The sequence below is a fragment of the Saccoglossus kowalevskii genome, chromosome 21, assembly GCF_978046115.1.
Source record: "Saccoglossus kowalevskii chromosome 21, keSacKowa6.1, whole genome shotgun sequence".
NCBI lineage: Eukaryota > Metazoa > Hemichordata > Enteropneusta > Harrimaniidae > Saccoglossus > Saccoglossus kowalevskii.
The window spans coordinates 7,804,972-7,827,298 of NC_140661.1; the positions used below are offsets into that span (position 1 = coordinate 7,804,972).

General features: G+C 35.2%; 1 protein-coding gene across 3 annotated transcripts in view; it reads left to right on the forward strand.

The window, feature by feature from the left end:
* LOC100329102 (semaphorin 5A-like protein) overlaps positions 1 to 21,681 on the forward strand; it is a 74,287-nt gene extending 52,606 nt beyond the window's left edge. For 2 of the 3 annotated variants that reach the window (XM_085494774.1, XM_085494775.1), the window contains 7 exons: positions 732 to 911; positions 3,461 to 3,607; positions 4,170 to 4,355; positions 5,083 to 5,277; positions 14,892 to 15,059; positions 15,681 to 15,836; positions 18,323 to 21,681. In XM_085494774.1, the coding sequence (XP_085350900.1) occupies positions 732 to 911; positions 3,461 to 3,607; positions 4,170 to 4,355; positions 5,083 to 5,277; positions 14,892 to 15,059; positions 15,681 to 15,836; positions 18,323 to 18,678 (1,388 nt within the window). In that variant the 3' untranslated portion in view covers positions 18,679 to 21,681. 3 annotated transcript variants of the gene reach the window in all.
* The last annotated feature ends 646 nt before the right edge of the window (positions 21,682 to 22,327 follow it).

Genomic DNA, 22,327 nt, shown 5'->3' on the forward strand with positions numbered 1-22,327 from the left:
CCTAGTCTAATATTGTGTTGTGCAGGAAATTATAATGACATCCAAAATAGCAACAATCTGAATATACTGAATATGCAGCATTCATAATTGAATGTGTTCAAATACAACCCATTCTAATGTCTCATAAAATTGGCTGTAATTTGGTAGCGCTTATACAAGACAAATATTTTACTCTATACATGCAACTACATTGTACATCTAAATATGAGTCAAGCAAGGCGCATGCAGCATGCATGAGAGACATGTAGTAGGGTAGTAAGTTTTCACTTCAAAATTTTGAATTGTTGTAAAATTGTCTATTAATTCTAACTGAAAATCATTGTAGAAATTTGGGTTTGAACCTGTGAATAAATGGTGCTGACACATTACATTTGCCCTGACAATCTATAATTTGTGGTTTCCATTTGAAAACTGGGTTGGGCTGGAGGACTGTGTGAAAAAAAAATTTGTTGATAGCAATTTCTGTGTAAGTATTTACCCATGGGTCAATGTTAGAACCTAGTCCAAAAATGACAACTTATGGATTATCCTTTGTGCATCTGTTTGCACCTGTGTACAACAGGGACTGTGTCATAACATGACTTGTTTCGAGTTGGGCTTGAAATTCATTGATACTATATGTATTTTGAATGTAAATATGAATAATAATTTAGTAACAATTACATGCAACACAGAATTATTTTTCAGCTAAAATGAGGTATGGATCATATTATACAATGATTTCTTTTCAGTACATGGTGGTTGGACAAAGTGGTCAGCATGGTCAGGTTGTTCTAAAACTTGTGGTGTTGAAGCAGTAAAAACACATCAAAGATCTTGTACAAATCCTTCACCAATGTATGGTGGTAGAGAGTGTGTTGGACTTGATATTGAGCAAATGTCTTGTGAATATACTCCATGTCCTTCAGTTGGTAAGTTTTACCTACTACTGTAAAATGACTAATTTCACTGGGTTTAAATTTCACTGATTTACCATTTCAGGCATATTCAGTGGGTTTTAAATTCATGGTTTTATCATTTGGATAATGTGTTTTATGCAAAATTTTACATATTCACTGGGTTTTAATTTAGCGCATTTTCCAGTCAGCGAAATAAGCCAAATTAAAACCTAGTGAATAATTAACCATTTTACAGTATAGTCTGTTCAGAGTTTTGTTAAGTATATACTGTTAACCCAATCTTTTCAAATTCTAAGTTAATGTTAAAATAACGGCGTTGTTCACTGATGTTGTCATCAAATATACATGTATGTGTCTCAGTCAATAAAATAACTAATGAGCATTGTCACTACCATAAAAACTCGATTAATTCGCGGTAGTAAAAATAATTATTTTTTCAAGTGCACGAATTAATAGCGTCAAAACGGAAATTATTGGTTTTTGGTGCGCGAATTAAACGAGTACTTTTAGATCGATTCAAAAAGGAACTGTTTTCATAAATTTATTAGTGATTTGTTTTGTTTTCCAATGAACACGATTACCGGACGTTTTTTTAGTGCCTCTGAGACTCATGGCTAGCGACATTCATGGCGTATAGTCGGACAGAGAACACGCACTGCGTCAAGGACCACGCACCATGTTACACTTGAAATGAAACAGTGAAAAATGGCAAAGGTCACTCTGTACACAAACAAACAATGAACACGTGGCTACAAAGTAGCCGTCTGGCTGTACTGCCTTTTTTTATTTTTCTAGGCATCGCCCGGGCGATGTTATGGCAGATATTACGAAGCCCATCTTGTTTGGAAAAATAACTCTGCGTTGATAAAATCGGTCTCAGAAAATGTTTAGAAAAAATAATGTTTCGCGTTGACCAAATATAATCATGCAAAGTATAAATTCAAAGTGTTTTAATACATTGGTGAGAGGTCGCATTTTACGTGAACAAGAAGGAAAAGCAGGCCAAAGTCGAAACGGGGTGCATCATGGACATGACACAACACACGCTGCGACAACTGAGTGATCAGCGACATCATTTTGGGACGCAATTGAACTTCAAGTACTTTAGCGAAACTTGTTGCGCGGCGATGCTGACATCAAGTGTGTGTTGACCGAAGTTTGACCCCAAGTCACGCACTGAACTGGCGCGTTACCTTAGCAACCTTTTTCTTTCGTGCCCCGCGCATCAAACTAGTAAAATTGTTATTAATTATATCCGAAGGTACTGTAATTACGCAACTTGTATGCAACTCTGTAATGGCTTGAATATATCAACGTCGTTTACTTAGTGCACTGCTTTTCTAATTACGCAAATTTGTTTACAATATTGTACCAGCTCTGAATATTTCAACTTCGTAATGTATTGCTTTCATGATAATTAGTTTTTTTTTAACTATTGTTAGGGCACTGACCCGGGGTATTAGGTCTGTGAATATTTCAATATCACCGACTTGATAATGCGTTGCATTCGTAATAATTACGCAAACATAAACATACCATGCGTCAAATTAAATTTTACTATAATATAATAAACTCTGGGTAGCGGACTTCGATCGCATTATTCACGTAAAGGCGGTGATAACAGAGATCATCTGCGATTGCGGCGACACCAAATACTGATAACATAACATTATATGTATATTTTTAATGTTCATGCAATATATTCTGAGTTGTCCACTTTATTCTGGCGCCCGAATTAATAGGATACAATTTTAAACATGTTTTTGAACGCCGCGAATTAAAAGGATACATTTAAAAATTAGCCTTCGAAAATAAAATGGGTGCGCGAACTAATAGAGACCGCGAATTAATCGAGTTTTTACGGTACTTTTGTTATCAAACATTCTCATGCTAGTTGGCAGAAATATTTGATGTTGCAGTGGAAAGGCCTAAAAGGTTTGTCAGAGCTTTTCTGATACTGTATAGGGTTTAATTATTCACTTGGTTATATTGTATATTATTTTGCTGATAGCCAAATGCACTAAATTTAAACCCAGTAAACATTGACACTAGAATGTATATGTATGAATGAACTTTATAGTTCCCGTGTAAAAAAGAGTAGGTTACATAGGGTGTTTGCAACAATAAAGAGTTTTTATTAACAAGACAATATTTTGAAAGTAACTTGAATGAATGTACTTAAAATTCACAAATAAATAAATATGTATAAAAAAAAAAAAAAAAATAAATACACAAATAAATTTTTAAAGAAATCTAATCTCTAATTTTGGTCGCAGTTAAAATAAAGTTTGATATCTCTTGTTGAACTAATTTATCTTGATGTGAAAGTATTGTTTACTTCACAAACCTAGTCCAACCTAAAATCTGCTAATATTGAACCCGGTGCATATTTCCCTTGCATCTTGGGACATGACTTGTAGAATATTAGGTTATTACGAGGATACCTTAAAGTATGTACAAAGACAGTACAGCAGGAGTATCGACCCATGCGCAGCTGTAACATATGAAGTTCCGGTGACAGATGTATTATAATAACTTTTATCTGTAATGTTTTTTTTCAGGTGAATGGAGTGCTTGGATGGATTGGACAGAATGTAGTTCTAAATGTAATGGTGGTGCTCAGGTTAGAAGTAGAACTTGTATCAATGGTGGACAATGTCCGGGTAGTGATATTCAGTATAGAGCTTGTCGTCAATCCCCATGTCTAGGTAAGTTGTTAATTTATAGAGGGAGGGTCATCACCTGCGCACACGCAGGAATTGAGTCCCAAGCGACGATAACAACACACACTAATAATGCAAAGGCTCATGGGTAGACGCTTGTTTGTAAAGAATGACACGCTATGGCCATCTGACGCATGCGCAGGTGATGACACTCCCGCTTTCATTTCAATAATAATAATAATTGTAGTTTACCCTTTTCTTAAAATATTCTTGTGAATTGCCAATGTTTACATGCACGGTCTAGATACATTAGCCAATAAATATGATTTGGGAAAAAGGTTCATTGATGATTGTGTTCGAATGAGCCTTGTTGGAATAAAGTGCTTTAAATAGGAAATCACTATCGCATATGGAATATGGTTTATGCATTTTCCAAATGCACTGAAGTTAAGCATATGCAATTTACATATAGAAATAGCCTGAAGAGACAATATAACATTCAGTGACAGCGCAATCAGCTAAAAATTAAACCCAGTATATTTCTCCCTGTGCTAATAGTTATAAACAAACAAACAAATAAATAAATAAATAACTTTGTATATTTCAGAAGAAAAGAAGAGTAGTCCCTGGACTGTCTGGTCAGTTTTCAATAAAACAGATGATGGTTATTATGAGCGCAGACAAAAGTATACATTTAAAGCTCGAGTACCTATACCACAAGATTTATATTATGCAGGCACAAAAGATGAGGTCAGATACTGTCCCAATTTAAATAATCCATGTGTACCCCCAGGTAAGTGTTTTTGCAAAATAAATTTTGTTGAAAAGATTTGTTTGAGATTTTTTTTTTAATTTAAAAAGAAATTCAACAAAATTTCATTTATCAAAATAAAGCACAAATTCATGACAATTTAAAAACCAATAATCACCTATCCCATTTTGGAAAAGAAATTGTCTAAAAACTGTTTTATTTTTATTATTTTATTTTCCTTACATAGTGACTCTTTGTATTCATCTTGTCTGTCCAATTTCTGACTAAATAGGTATATACCGGTATATATATATATATATATATATATATATATATATATATATATGAGGAAAATATTTTGCCTCTGTTTTAGCTTCAACCTCAAATTAATTATACTGGTCTCCAAGACAAATAAGTCATATCACATACTCTCATTTCAGATTATCCATTGTTGTCCTAAAACATTGGCTTCTTCTTTGAATTTTAATCTACATTTATAAATATTTACAAAAGTGTACAGTTAACAACAACCGTGGGTAATCAGATATTGGAGTACTGTCTATATTAACAAAAATGAATATTTGGTGGTATTGAACCAAATCAATCACATACTTCATTGTTAAACAACAATGGTTGAAGAATTATTTGCTGTTCACGAGGCACTGGTCAAATCAAGTTTCACTAAACCACAAAATATTCTATTCTAAACCAGGTGAAAGTGAATTAACCTCACAAATATTTTAATTTTGCATCATTAATTGCTTTATAGAGGAAAGAATATTATCATTAAATGGTACCTGGTCTTCCTGGTCACCATGGTCATTGTGTAGTACATCATGCGGAAGTTGTAGTGGTCTACAGTTACGAGAGCGAATCTGTCAACATCCTATAGATGGAAGTCCAGTCAGCGACTGTGAGGGTGCAGCATGGGATTCTAGAGTATGCAAGAAACAAAAATGTGTTGGTAAGTCAAGTCAGTGATTGTGAGGGTGCAGCATGGGATTCTAGAGTATGCAAGAAACAAAAATGTGTTGGTAAGTCAAGTCAGTGACTGAGGGTACAGCATGGGATTCTAAAGTATGCAAGAAACAAAAATGTGTTGGTAAGTCAAGTCAGTGACTGTGAGGGTACAGCATGTGATTCTAAAGTATGCAAGAAGCAAAAATGTGATGGTATGTCAAGTCAGTGATTGTGAGGGTACAGCATGGGATTCTAAAGTATGCAAGAAACACAAATGTGTTGGTAAGTCAAGTCAGTGACTGTGAGGGTACAGCATGGTATTCTAAAGTATGCAAGAAACACAAATGTGTTGGTAAGTCAAGTCAGTGACTGAGGGTACAGCATGGCATGGGATTCTAAAGTATGCAAGAAACAAAAATGTGTTGGTATAAAGTCAAGACAGTGACTGAGGGTGCAGCATGGGATTCTAAAGTATGCAAGAAACAAAAATGTGTTGGTAAGTCAAGTCAGTGATTGTGAGGGTACAGCATGGGTTTCTAAAGTATGCAAGAAACAAAAATGTGTTGGTAAGTCAAGTCAGTGACTGTAAGTGTAAGGGTACAGCATGTGATTCTAAAGTATGCATGAAACAAAAATGTGTTGGTAAGTTAAGACAGTGACTGAGGGTGCAGCATGGGATTCTAAAGTATGCAAGAAACAAAAATGTGTTGGTAAGTCAAGTCAGTGATTGTGAGGGTACAGCATGGGTTTCTAAAGTATGCAAGAAACAAAAATGTGTTGGTAAGTCAAGTCAGTGACTGAGGGTACAGCATGTGATTCCAAAGTATGCAAGAAACAAAAATGTGTTGGTAAGTCAAGTCAGTGACTGTAAGTGTAAGGGTACAGCATGTGATTCTAAAGTATGCATGAAACAAAAATGTGTTGGTAAGTCAAGTCAGTGATTGTGAGGGTGCAGCATGGGATTCTAAAGTATGCAAGAAACAAAAATGTGTTGGTAAGTCAAGTCAGTGATTGTGAGGGTACAGCATGGGATTCTAAAGTATGCAAGAAACAAAAATGTGTTGGTAAGTCAAGTGAGTGACTGTGAGGGTACAGCATGGTATTCTAAAGTATGCAAGAAACAAAAATGTGTTGGTAAGTCAAGTCAGTGATTGTGAGGGTGCAGCATGGGATTCTAAAGTATGCATGAAACAAAAATGTGTTGGTAAGTCAAGTCAGTGATTGTGAGGGTGCAGCATGGGATTCTAAAGTATGCAAGAAACAAAAATGTGTTGGTAAGTCAAGTCAGTGACTGTGAGGGTACAGCATGTGATTCTAAAGTATGCAAGAAACAAAAATGTGTTGGTAAGTCAAGTCAGTGATTGTGAGGGTGCAGCATGGGATTCTAGAGTATGCAAGAAACAAAAATGTGTTGGTAAGTCAAGTCAGTGACTGAGGGTACAGCATGGGATTCTAAAGTATGCAAGAAACAAAAATGTGTTGGTAAGTCAAGTCAGTGACTGTGAGGGTGCAGCATGGGATTCTAGAGTATGCAAGAAACAAAAGTGTGTTGGTAAGTCAAGTCAGTGATTGTGAGGGTGCAGCATGGGATTCTAGAGTATGCAAGAAACAAAAATGTGTTGGTAAGTCAAGTCAGTGATTGTGAGGGTACAGCATGGGATTCTAGAGTATGCAAGAAACACAAATGTGTTGGTAAGTCAAGTCAGTGACTGTGAGGGTACAGCATGTGATTCTAAAGTATGCAAGAAACACAAATGTGTTGGTAAGTCAAGTCAGTGATTGTGAGGGTACAGCATGGCATGGGATTCTAAAGTATGCAAGAAACAAAAATGTGTTGGTATAAAGTCAAGACAGTGACTGAGGGTGCAGCATGGGATTCTAAATTATGCAAGAAGCAAAAATGTGTTGGTAAGTCAAGTCAGTGATTGTGAGGGTGCAGCATGGGATTCTAGAGTATGCAAGAAACAAAAATGTGTTGGTAAGTCGAGTCAGTGATTGTGAGGGTACAGCATGGGATTCTAAAGTATGCAAGAAACAAAAATGTGTTGGTAAGTCAAGTCAGTGACTGAGGGTGCAGCATGTGATTCTAAAGTATGCAAGAAACACAAATGTGTTGGTAAGTCAAGTCAGTGATTGTGAGGGTGCAGCATGGGATTCTAGAGTATGCAAGAAACAAAAATGTGTTGGTAAGTCAAGTCAGTGACTGAGGGTACAGCATGGGATTCTAAAGTATGCAAGAAACAAAAATGTGTTGGTAAGTCAAGTCAGTGACTGTGAGGGTGCAGCATGGGATTCTAGAGTATGCAAGAAACAAAAATGTGTTGGTAAGTCAAGTCAGTGACTGTGAGGGTACAGCATGTGATTCTAAAGTATGCAAGAAACAAAAATGTGTTGGTAAGTCAAGTCAGTGATTGTGAGGGTGCAGCATGGGATTCTAGAGTATGCAAGAAACAAAAATGTGTTGGTAAGTCAAGTCAGTGACTGAGGGTACAGCATGGGATTCTAAAGTATGCAAGAAACAAAAATGTGTTGGTAAGTCAAGTCAGTGACTGTGAGGGTGCAGCATGGGATTCTAGAGTATGCATGAAACAAAAGTGTGTTGGTAAGTCAAGTCAGTGATTGTGAGGGTGCAGCATGGGATTCTAGAGTATGCAAGAAACAAAAGTGTGTTGGTAAGTCAAGTCAGTGATTGTGAGGGTGCAGCATGGGATTCTAGAGTATGCAAGAAACAAAAATGTGTTGGTAAGTCAAGTCAGTGATTGTGAGGGTACAGCATGTGATTCTAGAGTATGCAAGAAACACAAATTTATGTGTTGGTAAGTCAAGTCAGTGACTGTGAGGGTACAGCATGTGATTCTAAAGTATGCAAGAAACACAAATGTGTTGGTAAGTCAAGTCAGTGATTGTGAGGGTACAGCATGGCATGGGATTCTAAAGTATGCAAGAAACAAAAATGTGTTGGTATAAAGTCAAGACAGTGACTGAGGGTGCAGCATGGGATTCTAAATTATGCAAGAAGCAAAAATGTGTTGGTAAGTCAAGTCAGTGATTGTGAGGGTGCAGCATGGGATTCTAGAGTATGCAAGAAACAAAAATGTGTTGGTAAGTCGAGTCAGTGATTGTGAGGGTACAGCATGGGATTCTAAAGTATGCAAGAAACAAAAGTGTGTTGGTAAGTCAAGTCAGTGACTGTAAGGGTACAGCATGGGATTCTAAAGTATGCAAGAAACAAAAATGTGTTGGTAAGTCAAGTCAGTGACTGAGGGTACAGCATGGGATTCTAAAGTATGCAAGAAACAAAAATGTGTTGGTAAGTCAAGTCAGTGACTGTGAGGGTGCAGCATGGGATTCTAGAGTATGCAAGAAACAAAAATGTGTTGGTAAGTCAAGTCAGTGACTGAGGGTACAGCATGGGATTCTAAAGTATGCAAGAAACACAAATGTGTTGGTAAGTCAAGTCAGTGATTGTGAGGGTGCAGCATGGGATTCTAGAGTATGCAAGAAACAAAAATGTGTTGGTAAGTCAAGTCAGTGATTGTGAGGGTGCAGCATGGGATTCTAGAGTATGCAAGAAACAAAAATGTGTTGGTAAGTCGAGTCAGTGATTGTGAGGGTACAGCATGTGATTCTAAAGTATGCAAGAAACACAAATGTGTTGGTAAGTCAAGTCAGTGATTGTGAGGGTGCAGCATGGGATTCTAGAGTATGCAAGAAACAAAAATGTGTTGGTAAGTCAAGTCAGTGACTGAGGGTACAGCATGGGATTCTAAAGTATGCAAGAAACAAAAATGTGTTGGTAAGTCAAGTCAGTGACTGTGAGGGTGCAGCATGGGATTCTAAAGTATGCAAGAAACAAAAATGTGTTGGTAAGTCAAGTCAGTGACTGTGAGGGTACAGCATGTGATTCTAAAGTATGCAAGAAACAAAAATGTGTTGGTAAGTCAAGTCAGTGATTGTGAGGGTGCAGCATGGGATTCTAGAGTATGCAAGAAACAAAAATGTGTTGGTAAGTCAAGTCAGTGACTGAGGGTACAGCATGGGATTCTAAAGTATGCAAGAAACAAAAATGTGTTGGTAAGTCAAGTCAGTGACTGTGAGGGTGCAGCATGGGATTCTAGAGTATGCATGAAACAAAAGTGTGTTGGTAAGTCAAGTCAGTGATTGTGAGGGTGCAGCATGGGATTCTAGAGTATGCAAGAAACAAAAGTGTGTTGGTAAGTCAAGTCAGTGATTGTGAGGGTGCAGCATGGGATTCTAGAGTATGCAAGAAACAAAAATGTGTTGGTAAGTCAAGTCAGTGATTGTGAGGGTACAGCATGGGATTCTAGAGTATGCAAGAAACACAAATTTATGTGTTGGTAAGTCAAGTCAGTGACTGTGAGGGTACAGCATGTGATTCTAAAGTATGCAAGAAACACAAATGTGTTGGTAAGTCAAGTCAGTGATTGTGAGGGTACAGCATGGCATGGGATTCTAAAGTATGCAAGAAACAAAAATGTGTTGGTATAAAGTCAAGACAGTGACTGAGGGTGCAGCATGGGATTCTAAATTATGCAAGAAGCAAAAATGTGTTGGTAAGTCAAGTCAGTGATTGTGAGGGTGCAGCATGGGATTCTAGAGTATGCAAGAAACAAAAATGTGTTGGTAAGTCGAGTCAGTGATTGTGAGGGTACAGCATGGGATTCTAAAGTATGCAAGAAACAAAAGTGTGTTGGTAAGTCAAGTCAGTGACTGTAAGGGTACAGCATGGGATTCTAAAGTATGCAAGAAACAAAAATGTGTTGGTAAGTCAAGTCAGTGACTGAGGGTACAGCATGGGATTCTAAAGTATGCAAGAAACAAAAATGTGTTGGTAAGTCAAGTCAGTGACTGTGAGGGTGCAGCATGGGATTCTAGAGTATGCAAGAAACAAAAATGTGTTGGTAAGTCAAGTCAGTGACTGAGGGTACAGCATGGGATTCTAAAGTATGCAAGAAACACAAATGTGTTGGTAAGTCAAGTCAGTGATTGTGAGGGTGCAGCATGGGATTCTAGAGTATGCAAGAAACAAAAATGTGTTGGTAAGTCAAGTCAGTGATTGTGAGGGTGCAGCATGGGATTCTAGAGTATGCAAGAAACAAAAATGTGTTGGTAAGTCGAGTCAGTGATTGTGAGGGTACAGCATGTGATTCTAAAGTATGCAAGAAACACAAATGTGTTGGTAAGTCAAGTCAGTGATTGTGAGGGTGCAGCATGGGATTCTAGAGTATGCAAGAAACAAAAATGTGTTGGTAAGTCAAGTCAGTGACTGAGGGTACAGCATGGGATTCTAAAGTATGCAAGAAACAAAAATGTGTTGGTAAGTCAAGTCAGTGACTGTGAGGGTGCAGCATGGGATTCTAGAGTATGCAAGAAACAAAAATGTGTTGGTAAGTCAAGTCAGTGACTGTGAGGGTACAGCATGTGATTCTAAAGTATGCAAGAAACAAAAATGTGTTGGTAAGTCAAGTCAGTGATTGTGAGGGTGCAGCATGGGATTCTAGAGTATGCAAGAAACAAAAATGTGTTGGTAAGTCAAGTCAGTGACTGAGGGTACAGCATGGGATTCTAAAGTATGCAAGAAACAAAAATGTGTTGGTAAGTCAAGTCAGTGACTGTGAGGGTGCAGCATGGGATTCTAGAGTATGCATGAAACAAAAGTGTGTTGGTAAGTCAAGTCAGTGATTGTGAGGGTGCAGCATGGGATTCTAGAGTATGCAAGAAACAAAAGTGTGTTGGTAAGTCAAGTCAGTGATTGTGAGGGTGCAGCATGGGATTCTAGAGTATGCAAGAAACAAAAATGTGTTGGTAAGTCAAGTCAGTGATTGTGAGGGTACAGCATGGGATTCTAGAGTATGCAAGAAACACAAATTTATGTGTTGGTAAGTCAAGTCAGTGACTGTGAGGGTACAGCATGTGATTCTAAAGTATGCAAGAAACACAAATGTGTTGGTAAGTCAAGTCAGTGATTGTGAGGGTACAGCATGGCATGGGATTCTAAAGTATGCAAGAAACAAAAATGTGTTGGTATAAAGTCAAGACAGTGACTGAGGGTGCAGCATGGGATTCTAAATTATGCAAGAAGCAAAAATGTGTTGGTAAGTCAAGTCAGTGATTGTGAGGGTGCAGCATGGGATTCTAGAGTATGCAAGAAACAAAAATGTGTTGGTAAGTCGAGTCAGTGATTGTGAGGGTACAGCATGGGATTCTAAAGTATGCAAGAAACAAAAGTGTGTTGGTAAGTCAAGTCAGTGACTGTAAGGGTACAGCATGGGATTCTAAAGTATGCAAGAAACAAAAATGTGTTGGTAAGTCAAGTCAGTGACTGAGGGTACAGCATGGGATTCTAAAGTATGCAAGAAACAAAAATGTGTTGGTAAGTCAAGTCAGTGACTGTGAGGGTGCAGCATGGGATTCTAGAGTATGCAAGAAACAAAAATGTGTTGGTAAGTCAAGTCAGTGACTGAGGGTACAGCATGGGATTCTAAAGTATGCAAGAAACACAAATGTGTTGGTAAGTCAAGTCAGTGATTGTCAGGGTGCAGCATGGGATTCTAGAGTATGCAAGAAACAAAAATGTGTTGGTAAGTCAAGTCAGTGACTGTGAGGGTACAGCATGGCATGGGATTCTAAAGTATGCAATAAACAAAAATGTGTTGGTAAGTCAAGTCAGTGACTGTGAGGGTGCAGCATGGGATTCTAGAGTATGCAAGAAACAAAAATGTGTTGGTAAGTCAAGTCAGTGACTGTGAGGGTACAGCATGGTATTCTAAAGTATGCATGAAACAAAAATGTGTTGGTAAGTCAAGTCAGTGATTGTGAGGGTGCAGCATGGGATTCTAGAGTATGCAAGAAACAAAAATGTGTTGGTAAGTCAAGTCAGTGACTGTGAGGGTACAGCATGGGATTCCAAAGTATGCAATAAACAAAAATGTGTTGGTAAGTCAAGTGAGTGACTGTGAGGGTACAGCATGGTATTCTAAAGTATGCAATAAACAAAAATGTGTTGGTAAGTCAAGTGAGTGACTGTGAGGGTACAGCATGTGATTCCAAAGTATGCAAGAAACAAAAGTGTGTTGGTAAGTCAAGTCAGCGACTGTGATGGTGCAGCATGGGATTCTAGAGTATGCAAGAAACAAAAGTGTGTTGGTAAGTCAAGTCAGTGACTGTGAGGGTACAGCATGTGATTCTAAAGTATGCAAGAAACAAAAATGTGTTGGTAAGTCAAGTCAGTGATTGTTAGGGTGCAGCATGGGATTCTAAAGTATGCAAGAAACAAAAATGTGTTGGTAAGTCAAGTCAGTGACTGTGAGGGTACAGCATGTGATTCTAAAGTATGCAAGAAACACAAATGTGTTGGTAAGTCAAGTCAGTGATTGTGAGGGTACAGCATGGTATTCTAAAGTATGCAAGAAACAAAAATGTGTTGGTAAGTCAAGTCAGTGATTGTGAGGGTGCAGCATGGGATTCTAAAGTATGCATGAAACAAAAATGTGTTGGTAAGTCAAGTCAGTGATTGTGAGGGTGCAGCATGGGATTCCAAAGTATGCAAGAAACAAAAATGTGTTGGTAAGTCAAGTCAGTGACTGAGGGTACAGCATGTGATTCCAAAGTATGCAAGAAACAAAAATGTGTTGGTAAGTCAAGTCAGTGACTGTAAGTGTAAGGGTACAGCATGTGATTCTAAAGTATGCATGAAACAAAAATGTGTTGGTAAGTCAAGTCAGTGATTGTGAGGGTCCAGCATGGGATTCTAAAGTATGCAAGAAACAAAAATGTGTTTGTAAGTCAAGTCAGTGATTGTGAGGGTCCAGCATGGGATTCTAAAGTATGCATGAAACAAAAATGTGTTGGTAAGTCAAGTCAGTGATTGTGAGGGTCCAGCATGGGATTCTAAAGTATGCATGAAACAAAAATGTGTTGGTAAGTCAAGTCTGTGACTGTGCAGGGTACAGCATGGGATTCTAAAGTATGCAATAAACAAAAATGTGTTGGTAAGTCAAGTGAGTGACTGTGAGGGTACAGCATGGTATTCTAAAGTATGCAATAAACAAAAATGTGTTGGTAAGTCAAGTGAGTGACTGTGAGGGTACAGCATGTGATTCCAAAGTATGCAAGAAACAAAAGTGTGTTGGTAAGTCAAGTCAGTGACTGTAAGGGTACAGCATGGGATTCTAAAGTATGCATGAAACAAAAATGTGTTGGTAAGTAAGTCAAGACAGTGACTGAGGGTGCAGCATGGGATTCTAGAGTATGCAAGAAACAAAAATGTGTTGGTAAGTCAAGTCAGTGATTGTGAGGGTGCAGCATGGGATTCTAAAGTATGCAAGAAACAAAAATGTGTTGGTAAGTCAAGTCAGTGACTGTGAGGGTGCAGCATGTGATTCTAAAGTATGCAAGAAACAAAAATGTGTTGGTAAGTCAAGTCAGTGACTGTGAGGGTGCAGCATGTGATTCTAAAGTATGCAAGAAACAAAAATGTGTTGGTAAGTCAAGTCAGTGACTGTGAGGGTGCAGCATGTGATTCTAAAGTATGCAAGAAACAAAAATGTGTTGGTAAGTCAAGTCAGTGACTGAGGGTACAGCATGGGATTCTAGAGTATGCAAGAAACAAAAATGTGTTGGTAAGTCAAGTCAGTGACTGAGGGTGCAGCATGGGATTCTAAAGTATGCAAGAAACAAAAATATTTTGTTATGTCAAGTCAGTGACTGTGAGGGTGCTTTTGATATTTCAATTGGTAATGATCACATTTCAATGAAGCTTGGTACATAGATGTCATAGGACACTGCACAGACCTGATAGTTTTTAGGGTAATATCAGTATATATTAATTACCTAATTTGCATAATTAATTAATTTTCAGCTTTTGATATTTCAAGTAGTAATCATCACATTTCAATGAGACTTGCTACATAGATCTTCTAGGACTATGCAGAGACCTGATTAGTTTTAGGGTAAATAATTGTGGATATTAATTACCTAATTTGCATAATTAGTTAATTTTTTCCATAAATGTTCCACTGATATATAAAGAACCATGAAATGGATTTTAATGAAACTTTTAAAGAGTACTCATCATCACATTTCAATGAATCTAGAACTATGCAGAGACCCAATTAGTTTTTGGTAAATATTTATGCTTATTAATCACCTAATTAACATAATTAATTAACACTGATATCTCAATTACTGATCATCACATTTGAATAAAATTCGGTACATAAATGCTCTAAGACAATAGACTGATTAATTTTGGGATAAAATTTGTTCATATTAATTCTCTAATTACCATAATAATTCATAATTTTTTTGTTCTGTTCTGTTCATATTAGTTACCTGATTTACATAATTAGTTTTTCAGCTTTGCCATCAATATCTCAGGTACAAGTAATTTTGAATTAATTTTTAATGTGTTTTCAATACTCTCAGCACACGGGAGTTCTTTCTAAGCTTTCTTTGATTTCATATATTGTATCCAAAGATATGTAAAAAAATAATAAGCTAAATAAAAACTTAATTTCCATGGAAACAAATATTCTGCATTATCATTTTGTATAAAATTCTTCGTATAACATTTTGTTTTTTTCTTACTTTCAACAGTGGATGCGGTTATGTCATGTTGGTCAGAGTGGTCTGAATGCACAGTGACATGTGGTGGTGGAATACAAGAAAGACTACGCACGTGTGAATATCAACCACAAGGCGGTGGTAAAATGTGTGAAAATAATACATTGGAAGTAAAAGAATGTAATATCCAAAGATGTCCAGGTAAATTAAGGATTTCACTTTGGCTTTGGCTTCATTTGGCTATTTTTTATGTTCTTTCAAATGTTTTAGTTTATCGTGACATAGTTAAGCTTTCTACCACCAAACTTTCTTGCCCAAATTTGCCTGCACTTTTTTCTTGTGTTTTTCAATATTTCTGTCAATTTTCTAATAAATTTTCAGTTTTTACTCAAAAAATTTTTTTGTCCTAATCTTTTGAAGGAAAGTGCGACTATAAACGGGACTATTTTGTGAATTTGTGATGAAAAGAGGGAAGTGGTGGTGAAAAGGTTCAGGCCACTAAGCTTGCAATACATTATTATACATCTGACACTGAAAAAAATAGAATTTAATCATCCGTAAAATGTTGTATGAATGTATTTGAAAGTGTTACAGACTTATTTGAATGTCTTTCTTATTTTAAAATTGTGTGTCACGTTTACATTACATTCGAACACGTTACTTTGTTTACTTTTGGCACAGAACTCTATCTGCATATAATGGAAATAGAATCCTGTCTCTGAACATTTAAGCATTTGCACCAGTGACATGTCATGTTGACTTAAAGAACACACTGACTATGGGCTAACATGTGACTGTATTGTTTGTGTTTCTTATTAACAGGGACTGATGGATGGGAAAATTGGACTAAGTGGTCATCATGTGGACCAAATAATTTACAATATAGATATAGAAAGTGTTTAGTAACATTTCCTCCTCAAGGTGTTTGTGAAGGGCCTCAAGATGATACTAAACGTTGTCAGTATAATGCCATCCCTGGTAAGTTGAAAATGTTATCAGATAAACTAACCCAAGCATACTATTGTTATGGTTATGAATGAATGAATGAACTTTATTGTTCCAGTGTAAAAAAGAGTAGGTTACATAGGGTGTTTGCAACAATAAAGAATTTTTGTTAACAAGACAATATTTTGAAAATAACTTGAATGAATGTACTTAAAATTCACAAATAAATAAATATGTATAAAACAAAATAAATACACAAATAAATTATTAAAGAAATCTAATCTCTAATTTTGGTCGCAGCTAAAATAAAGTTTGATATCTCTTGTTGAACTAATTTATCTTGATGTGAAAGTAAATATGTGAAACAAGAAATGTTATTGTCAGCCGGGACTTTAATTTTATGTAACAGTTGAGATCTCTGCTGTTCATATTTTTGACAATCTAAAAGGAAATGAATCTCATCTTCAATGCAGTTATTACAAAATTGACAAAGTCTGTTATTTATTGGTACTTTTGGGATAGAATGTCTGCCTTTTTCAATAGCTAAACTATGATTGCTAACCCTGAATTTAGTGAACATTTTTCTATTTTCACCGTTCAAATTAAGTAAATAAGGCTCCAAATTATACTTTGTTTTAAATTTTGAATATGTTCTGAGTTTAGAATTTTCATTTGATATAGCAGTTCTCCACTTGATTGATTTGATTGTAAAATTTTACAAATTGTTGCTGTTTGTGTTTTGAGGATTTTTCTTTTCAGAAGAAAATCTAATGATGCTTCCTGTAATATGGTTTTAAGATTAATGAACCAACTATTTGATATAGATGACTTTTTCTGTTCATAGAATGCTTGTTTAGTTAGATTATCATCTGGTAATTCTACGATATGCAGCCAATATTTTATTATTTGTTTTTTGATGTCAATTAAAAGAGGATATTGCCCCAATTCTGCTCTTGCTGCTAGATTACATGAGTCCTGTTAATCTGCAAAATTTGCTTACAAAACTTCAAATGAATTTTTTCTATTGTTTTTTTCCAATTTGTTGTTGTTGATGAAACTTGTCCCCATACCTCTGATCCATATAGAAGGATGGGTTTTATAAAAACGTTAAATAAATGTAAAGAAAGTTTAATATTTTTATTATCCCATAGTATTTTGTTCATACCAAAAAGTGCTTTTCCAGCTTTCTCTGCTATATTGGCTGTTGCCTCATTGAAATTACCATTTGAACTGAAAATAATCCCTAAATAAATACTGTAGAATATTTTATTTTAGCTGGAATTAATTTTCGCTGAAAACACTTACGTACATGATATGCCTTGTCTCAACTCCGGCCGAAAGACTTTGCACGCCGTCGCTCTAATACAGTGGTTGGTGTACACTCGGCACAAATCTGTAGCTTTCGAAATTACCTTCATCATCTCCTGTAATTTATTTACCCATAGTGAAGAATTACAATACCATATATCGTCGTCGAATCCTGCGTTGTCCCGTGTTTTTTTAAACAGATGGCAATTACCCGGGTGCACTGCAATTTTGTCAGCTGCCGCTGCCGGACCGGTGGCATACATTTTTGCCTGTGACTCATAGTTTTTTTTTTTCATTTTTATGTCATTAAATCCCTCAATTATATCTTGTACTTAAAGATCATGTTTTCTTTGTTGGAAGTTCGCAATCCATCTCAGAGTAACAACACTGAGAACATAGCGTTCTGGCGTTCGTGTAGGCACCTCACGGTGTTAAGGGACGGTGGTTTAGGTTTGTGTGGCGAACGACAATCACCCAACGACCGACGCTCACAACTTGGATCCCACCATTAACAAAAAGCAATATTATAGTTATATAACTTTTCAGATGTTTTTAATTCAGTATTTTTTTTAATATTCTTCTAAAATTCGACCACTATATTTCCCTAAAAATCAAATAATACTGGTTTTATGTATTTTCGTATTCAACCTGTAGTCAATTCATGTTCCAGGGCCACTTGGTTTAGCCGTGCATTATCAGCCAATATACCATGGATTGCATATGCAAATTTTGTGTTTGGACCAATCAAATCAATGGATTAACGCCATCAATATACTGGTATAATATAATCAATGCTAACATATGGATCATCCATGGATAGATCCAAGGGCTTGAGGACCACCACTAAACCATGATTTGCAATTTAGAAAGAAATAATATATTGTAATCTGTACCATACCATACTTCCTTTTTTCAACCCTGAGGTTACAATTACAATTTTTACAATGTTTTTTTTTCTACTACCTTGAATTTTATTCAATTAAACTCAATTAAAACACAACCTTATATATTTGCAAATTAATTGAGTTTAAATAAATTGCATTCCAAAATGGGATTGCACTTTAATTTATAAATGCAAACTATAAATTGCAAATCATGATTTAGTGGTGACAGGTTTTAAGGGGATTTGTACAAATCCAGTAAACCCATTATGGATCGGCTCCTGGTCACTGGTTAATATTAACATATTTGTTTTTATTTTCTTTCAACAGAAATGTCATATGTATCACAATGTGATGATGACAGTGGTAAAGTGCATTATTCTTACCTTATCATCAGTATTTTTGTCACAGCATTCATCGTTTCACTTATCACCTTTATCATCATGATGTGTTACCATAAGCATAAACACATAACTAATCAACCCACTGATGATACGTACAGTGAAGAATACAAAGAATTAAAATTCAAAGAAGGCATACCAAATAAAGGTTTACGAATCAGTGTAGCAAGTAGTAATGGCAGTAATTACTATATACCATATTTACAATATAGTAGTAATATGACTGTTAATCAAGCTGAAAAAAAAAGAAGTTCCTACATTTCATCCAATTGTGAAACATTGTAGAAAAATCACACACCAATACAACATTCTAATCATGCCTTCTAGAAATGAAAGCTTTTATGACATACAGATCCCTCCCCTTAAGGTGAGTGATTGTTAGTAAACGATTCGTTTGCTCAAAATTTCACCCAGAGAAGCTAAACTGTGTTACCGGTATGTCTTTTATATAGATTAGACCTAAAAAAAAAGGTATGTTTCTGGTCAGTGTGCACACCACCAAAACAAAGTGCTAGCTGATCTTTTCTTTTTCACTTATTTTTTTTTTTGCCACTGTGAAGCCATCTGCAAAATTTGTGTCCTTTAAAATATTTTAACAAGAAAAGAAAACATCTTATTTTAAAAAAAAAAATTTGACCAGAAACATTTTTATTTTGTGAGACCTTACTTAAAAATTACTGATTTGTACTTTCATGCAGAGTTCTGTAAATGGGTTAATTATGCATTGGGTTTTATTTCACTGACAGGAAATTTAAACCCAGTGAAAATTAGTCATTTTACAGTACATTGGCTCTCATTGTGCTGTGTAAAATAATCAATAATGCATGAAAATATTTATCATGTTTCCATGAACTGGATAGCGGATATGCTGATCCTGTCTATTGTGTACATGAATGTTTACATAGCAACATATTTCAGTGATCTCATTCAATTCAGCCTTGCATCAAATGAACTGAATGCTAGCATTCAATAAAATAAAATTATTTCTTAGGGTCAATAATATTTCCTGTGACTGCAAGAAGAGATGGATCAGCCATATTGCAGTATGAGACACTGTTTTCCTTTTTGTGGCAACACTTTGTGTAATGTAGCTATTGTTAGCAAAACAGTGTCCTACTACAATATTCTGTTACATTCTTTCTTGCAGTCTTAGTAAGGGCTAAGATAAGTAGCATGTTGGAGTGGCGTCTCCAAAAAAAGAAACAAAAAAAGCATTTTTTTCTGTACACATCATCTACAGTTTAAAGAAACACTAACACAGCCAAATATTTGATATATTTGGCTGTGTTAGTGTTTCTTTAAACTGTAAATGTATGTATGTTTTGCACTGAAATGTGTATTATATACACATATCTATATAAATCTTTTTTTTAGAAAACTAATATACTTCTAATATATAAATTAACCAAGTTTTTGTGATTAACCTATTACATAATCAGAATTAAGAAAAAAACATAGAGAAGGTTCTATGGAAATACTCACTGCCAAAATGTATAAATTCATCCAAGGTTTCTTAGTGTTTATTTTCATGTAAGTAGATTTTATGCTAAAGTTATTTACTAGAAAGGTGAATTTGTGTTGATCACATTTTCAGGCATAGTTAAATATTATAATCATAGTATAGCATCTTGACATAAAAATATTATTGTTACTTTCTGTTAATTTTGGACCAAATTTTATAATTTTACATTTGAAGGTCTAATCACCTTACACAAAATCATTATCAACTAAAATGATTTAAATTGTTTTAATTGACAGTTGACAGCGTGAGAGCGAAGAAATAAAATATTTTAACTTGACAAAAATCACATGCACAAGCATGCAACATCAAATATAATCACAATGTTATTACTTCCAGTAGTTTCAGTAAATATGTGTAAAGTGATTAGCTATATGCAAATATTATTTTATTGTATTTAATAAAATCATTGTCAAAGTGATTCTCGCTTTTAACAAGATCTCAACAGCCATTTGCGACTTGAATGCATGGTATTCTAAAACTGTCTAAACCCTTTTAACATCAATACAAAAACTGATCAACTTCTGTAAAGAATGGGAAATTATATGCAATGGGTTAACTTGTTTGGAATATCTGGCTTCAACGTGACAAGACAAATCTTATAAAAATCATTCATGATACATCATTTTCAAAATTTGCATAATTAACTTAATATCAAATTTTAGAATAGAATAACAGTTTATGTGTGAATTATGAACACAGCTGTAACCTGGTAGATTAATTATTTGTATTGAACATATTAATAACATATAAATATATAATAATATAATTGATTGGACAAATTTTAAAAAAAATTATAATATTGGTTATAAAAAAAATTGTGAGAATTTAAACTTGTTAACATTAATTACTGTTTTTGTTTTTCTTTTGTTGAAATGATATTTATATATCTTGTGATTTTGTTTTTAAATTTTTGTCAGTTTTTCGTTGCAGGCATTTATGTGCAGGATGTCCTGACATCTGCAAAATGCCTTGCTGTAGATTATTTTATGAACAGAACTTTGTTTTCCGCTCAGACATCGGCCGTCCCCTGTATTGGCTTGAATCAGTGAGTTAGAAATATGCATGTTTATGCTGCTCTCAACTTTTTATAATACCGTATTTATCCGGGTAATCGCCCAAGATCCTGAACAGGTATCACTGCACATCTCTTTTCGTGAGTGAGTTCACATTTGCTATGTAACAACAAATTAACAGACACTTATCTTAGCTAAAGTGCCAACAATCTCATTGTGAGAATATATTTTTTTTTTAATTAGCAACATCTTGAATTAGCAAAATTGCAGATTAGCTAAATTAGCTAAAATTAAATGCTAGCAAAAAAGACAGTAAATATTTTAGTGTTCTTTGTTATATACAATACTTCCTCTATGTTCATGTCTTAATTCTGTGTGTAACAGAGAAACTAATATGAATGAAAGAAATCCTTTTATTGTATTTTTATACCTTGTATATTCTTCAGAATAAAAAAAAAAAATACTTTTTTTCTCCACATGTACTGCAATAAATTTTGTTTATTCTGATAGACTGTAGGACCATACAGGGTTGAAAGCTTTTTAGTTCATATTAAAATATAGTATTTCATCATATGCAAATTTGATATTTATTGATTTTAATTGTCACTCTCTTGTATTCTGGATATTCATTTGAAGCATGGTGAAACAGATTTCTAATCAGTATTTCCTTCTACCCAAACACCACACGAGTTGCTTGCCTGATTACTTACTTTATATTTTTCAATAAAGTAATTATTTTAAATATACAATACATATAGGTTTGTTGCTGTCTATATATTTGTTGTTGTATATCTGTATGCACTTGTTGATTGCAAGACTGGAGATGCTGAATTTTTTGAGTTACGGATATGAGTTACTGTAAAATCTGTATTAGAAGCCGCGGCTTCTATTAAAATACTAGTAGTACAATGCGGTTTCTATTTGAGCATCTACACATATGAGAAATAATGTATTTTTGGTTCTCAATTGTTCAAAAAGAACAGGTGCGACTTCTATTAGGGATGCGGCTTCTAATACAGATTTTACGGTACAAAACATTGAGTTACAAAAATGACTATGCCCCTATTTTAGAAATCATGCCAACTTTTGCAATACCACGTCCAAATTATACCTCAATGTTCAATGTTAGCAAAAAGTTACGAGCAACATATATTGATGTTTAAGTTGAACGTCCACATTTAGTACCCAAACATTAATTAACAGTTAGCCAAGTAATAGGCAACATAAATTTTTTTGTTTGGTTCAATGTTGTATGTTGCTCATAACTCGAAGTTCAGTTAACTGTTAATTAAAGTTTAAGTTACGAAATGCGGATGTTCAACAAAAACAAAAATGTATGTTGCTCTTAACTCAAAGTTCTGTTAAGTAATTGAACTTAGAGTTACAATTCGGACATGGT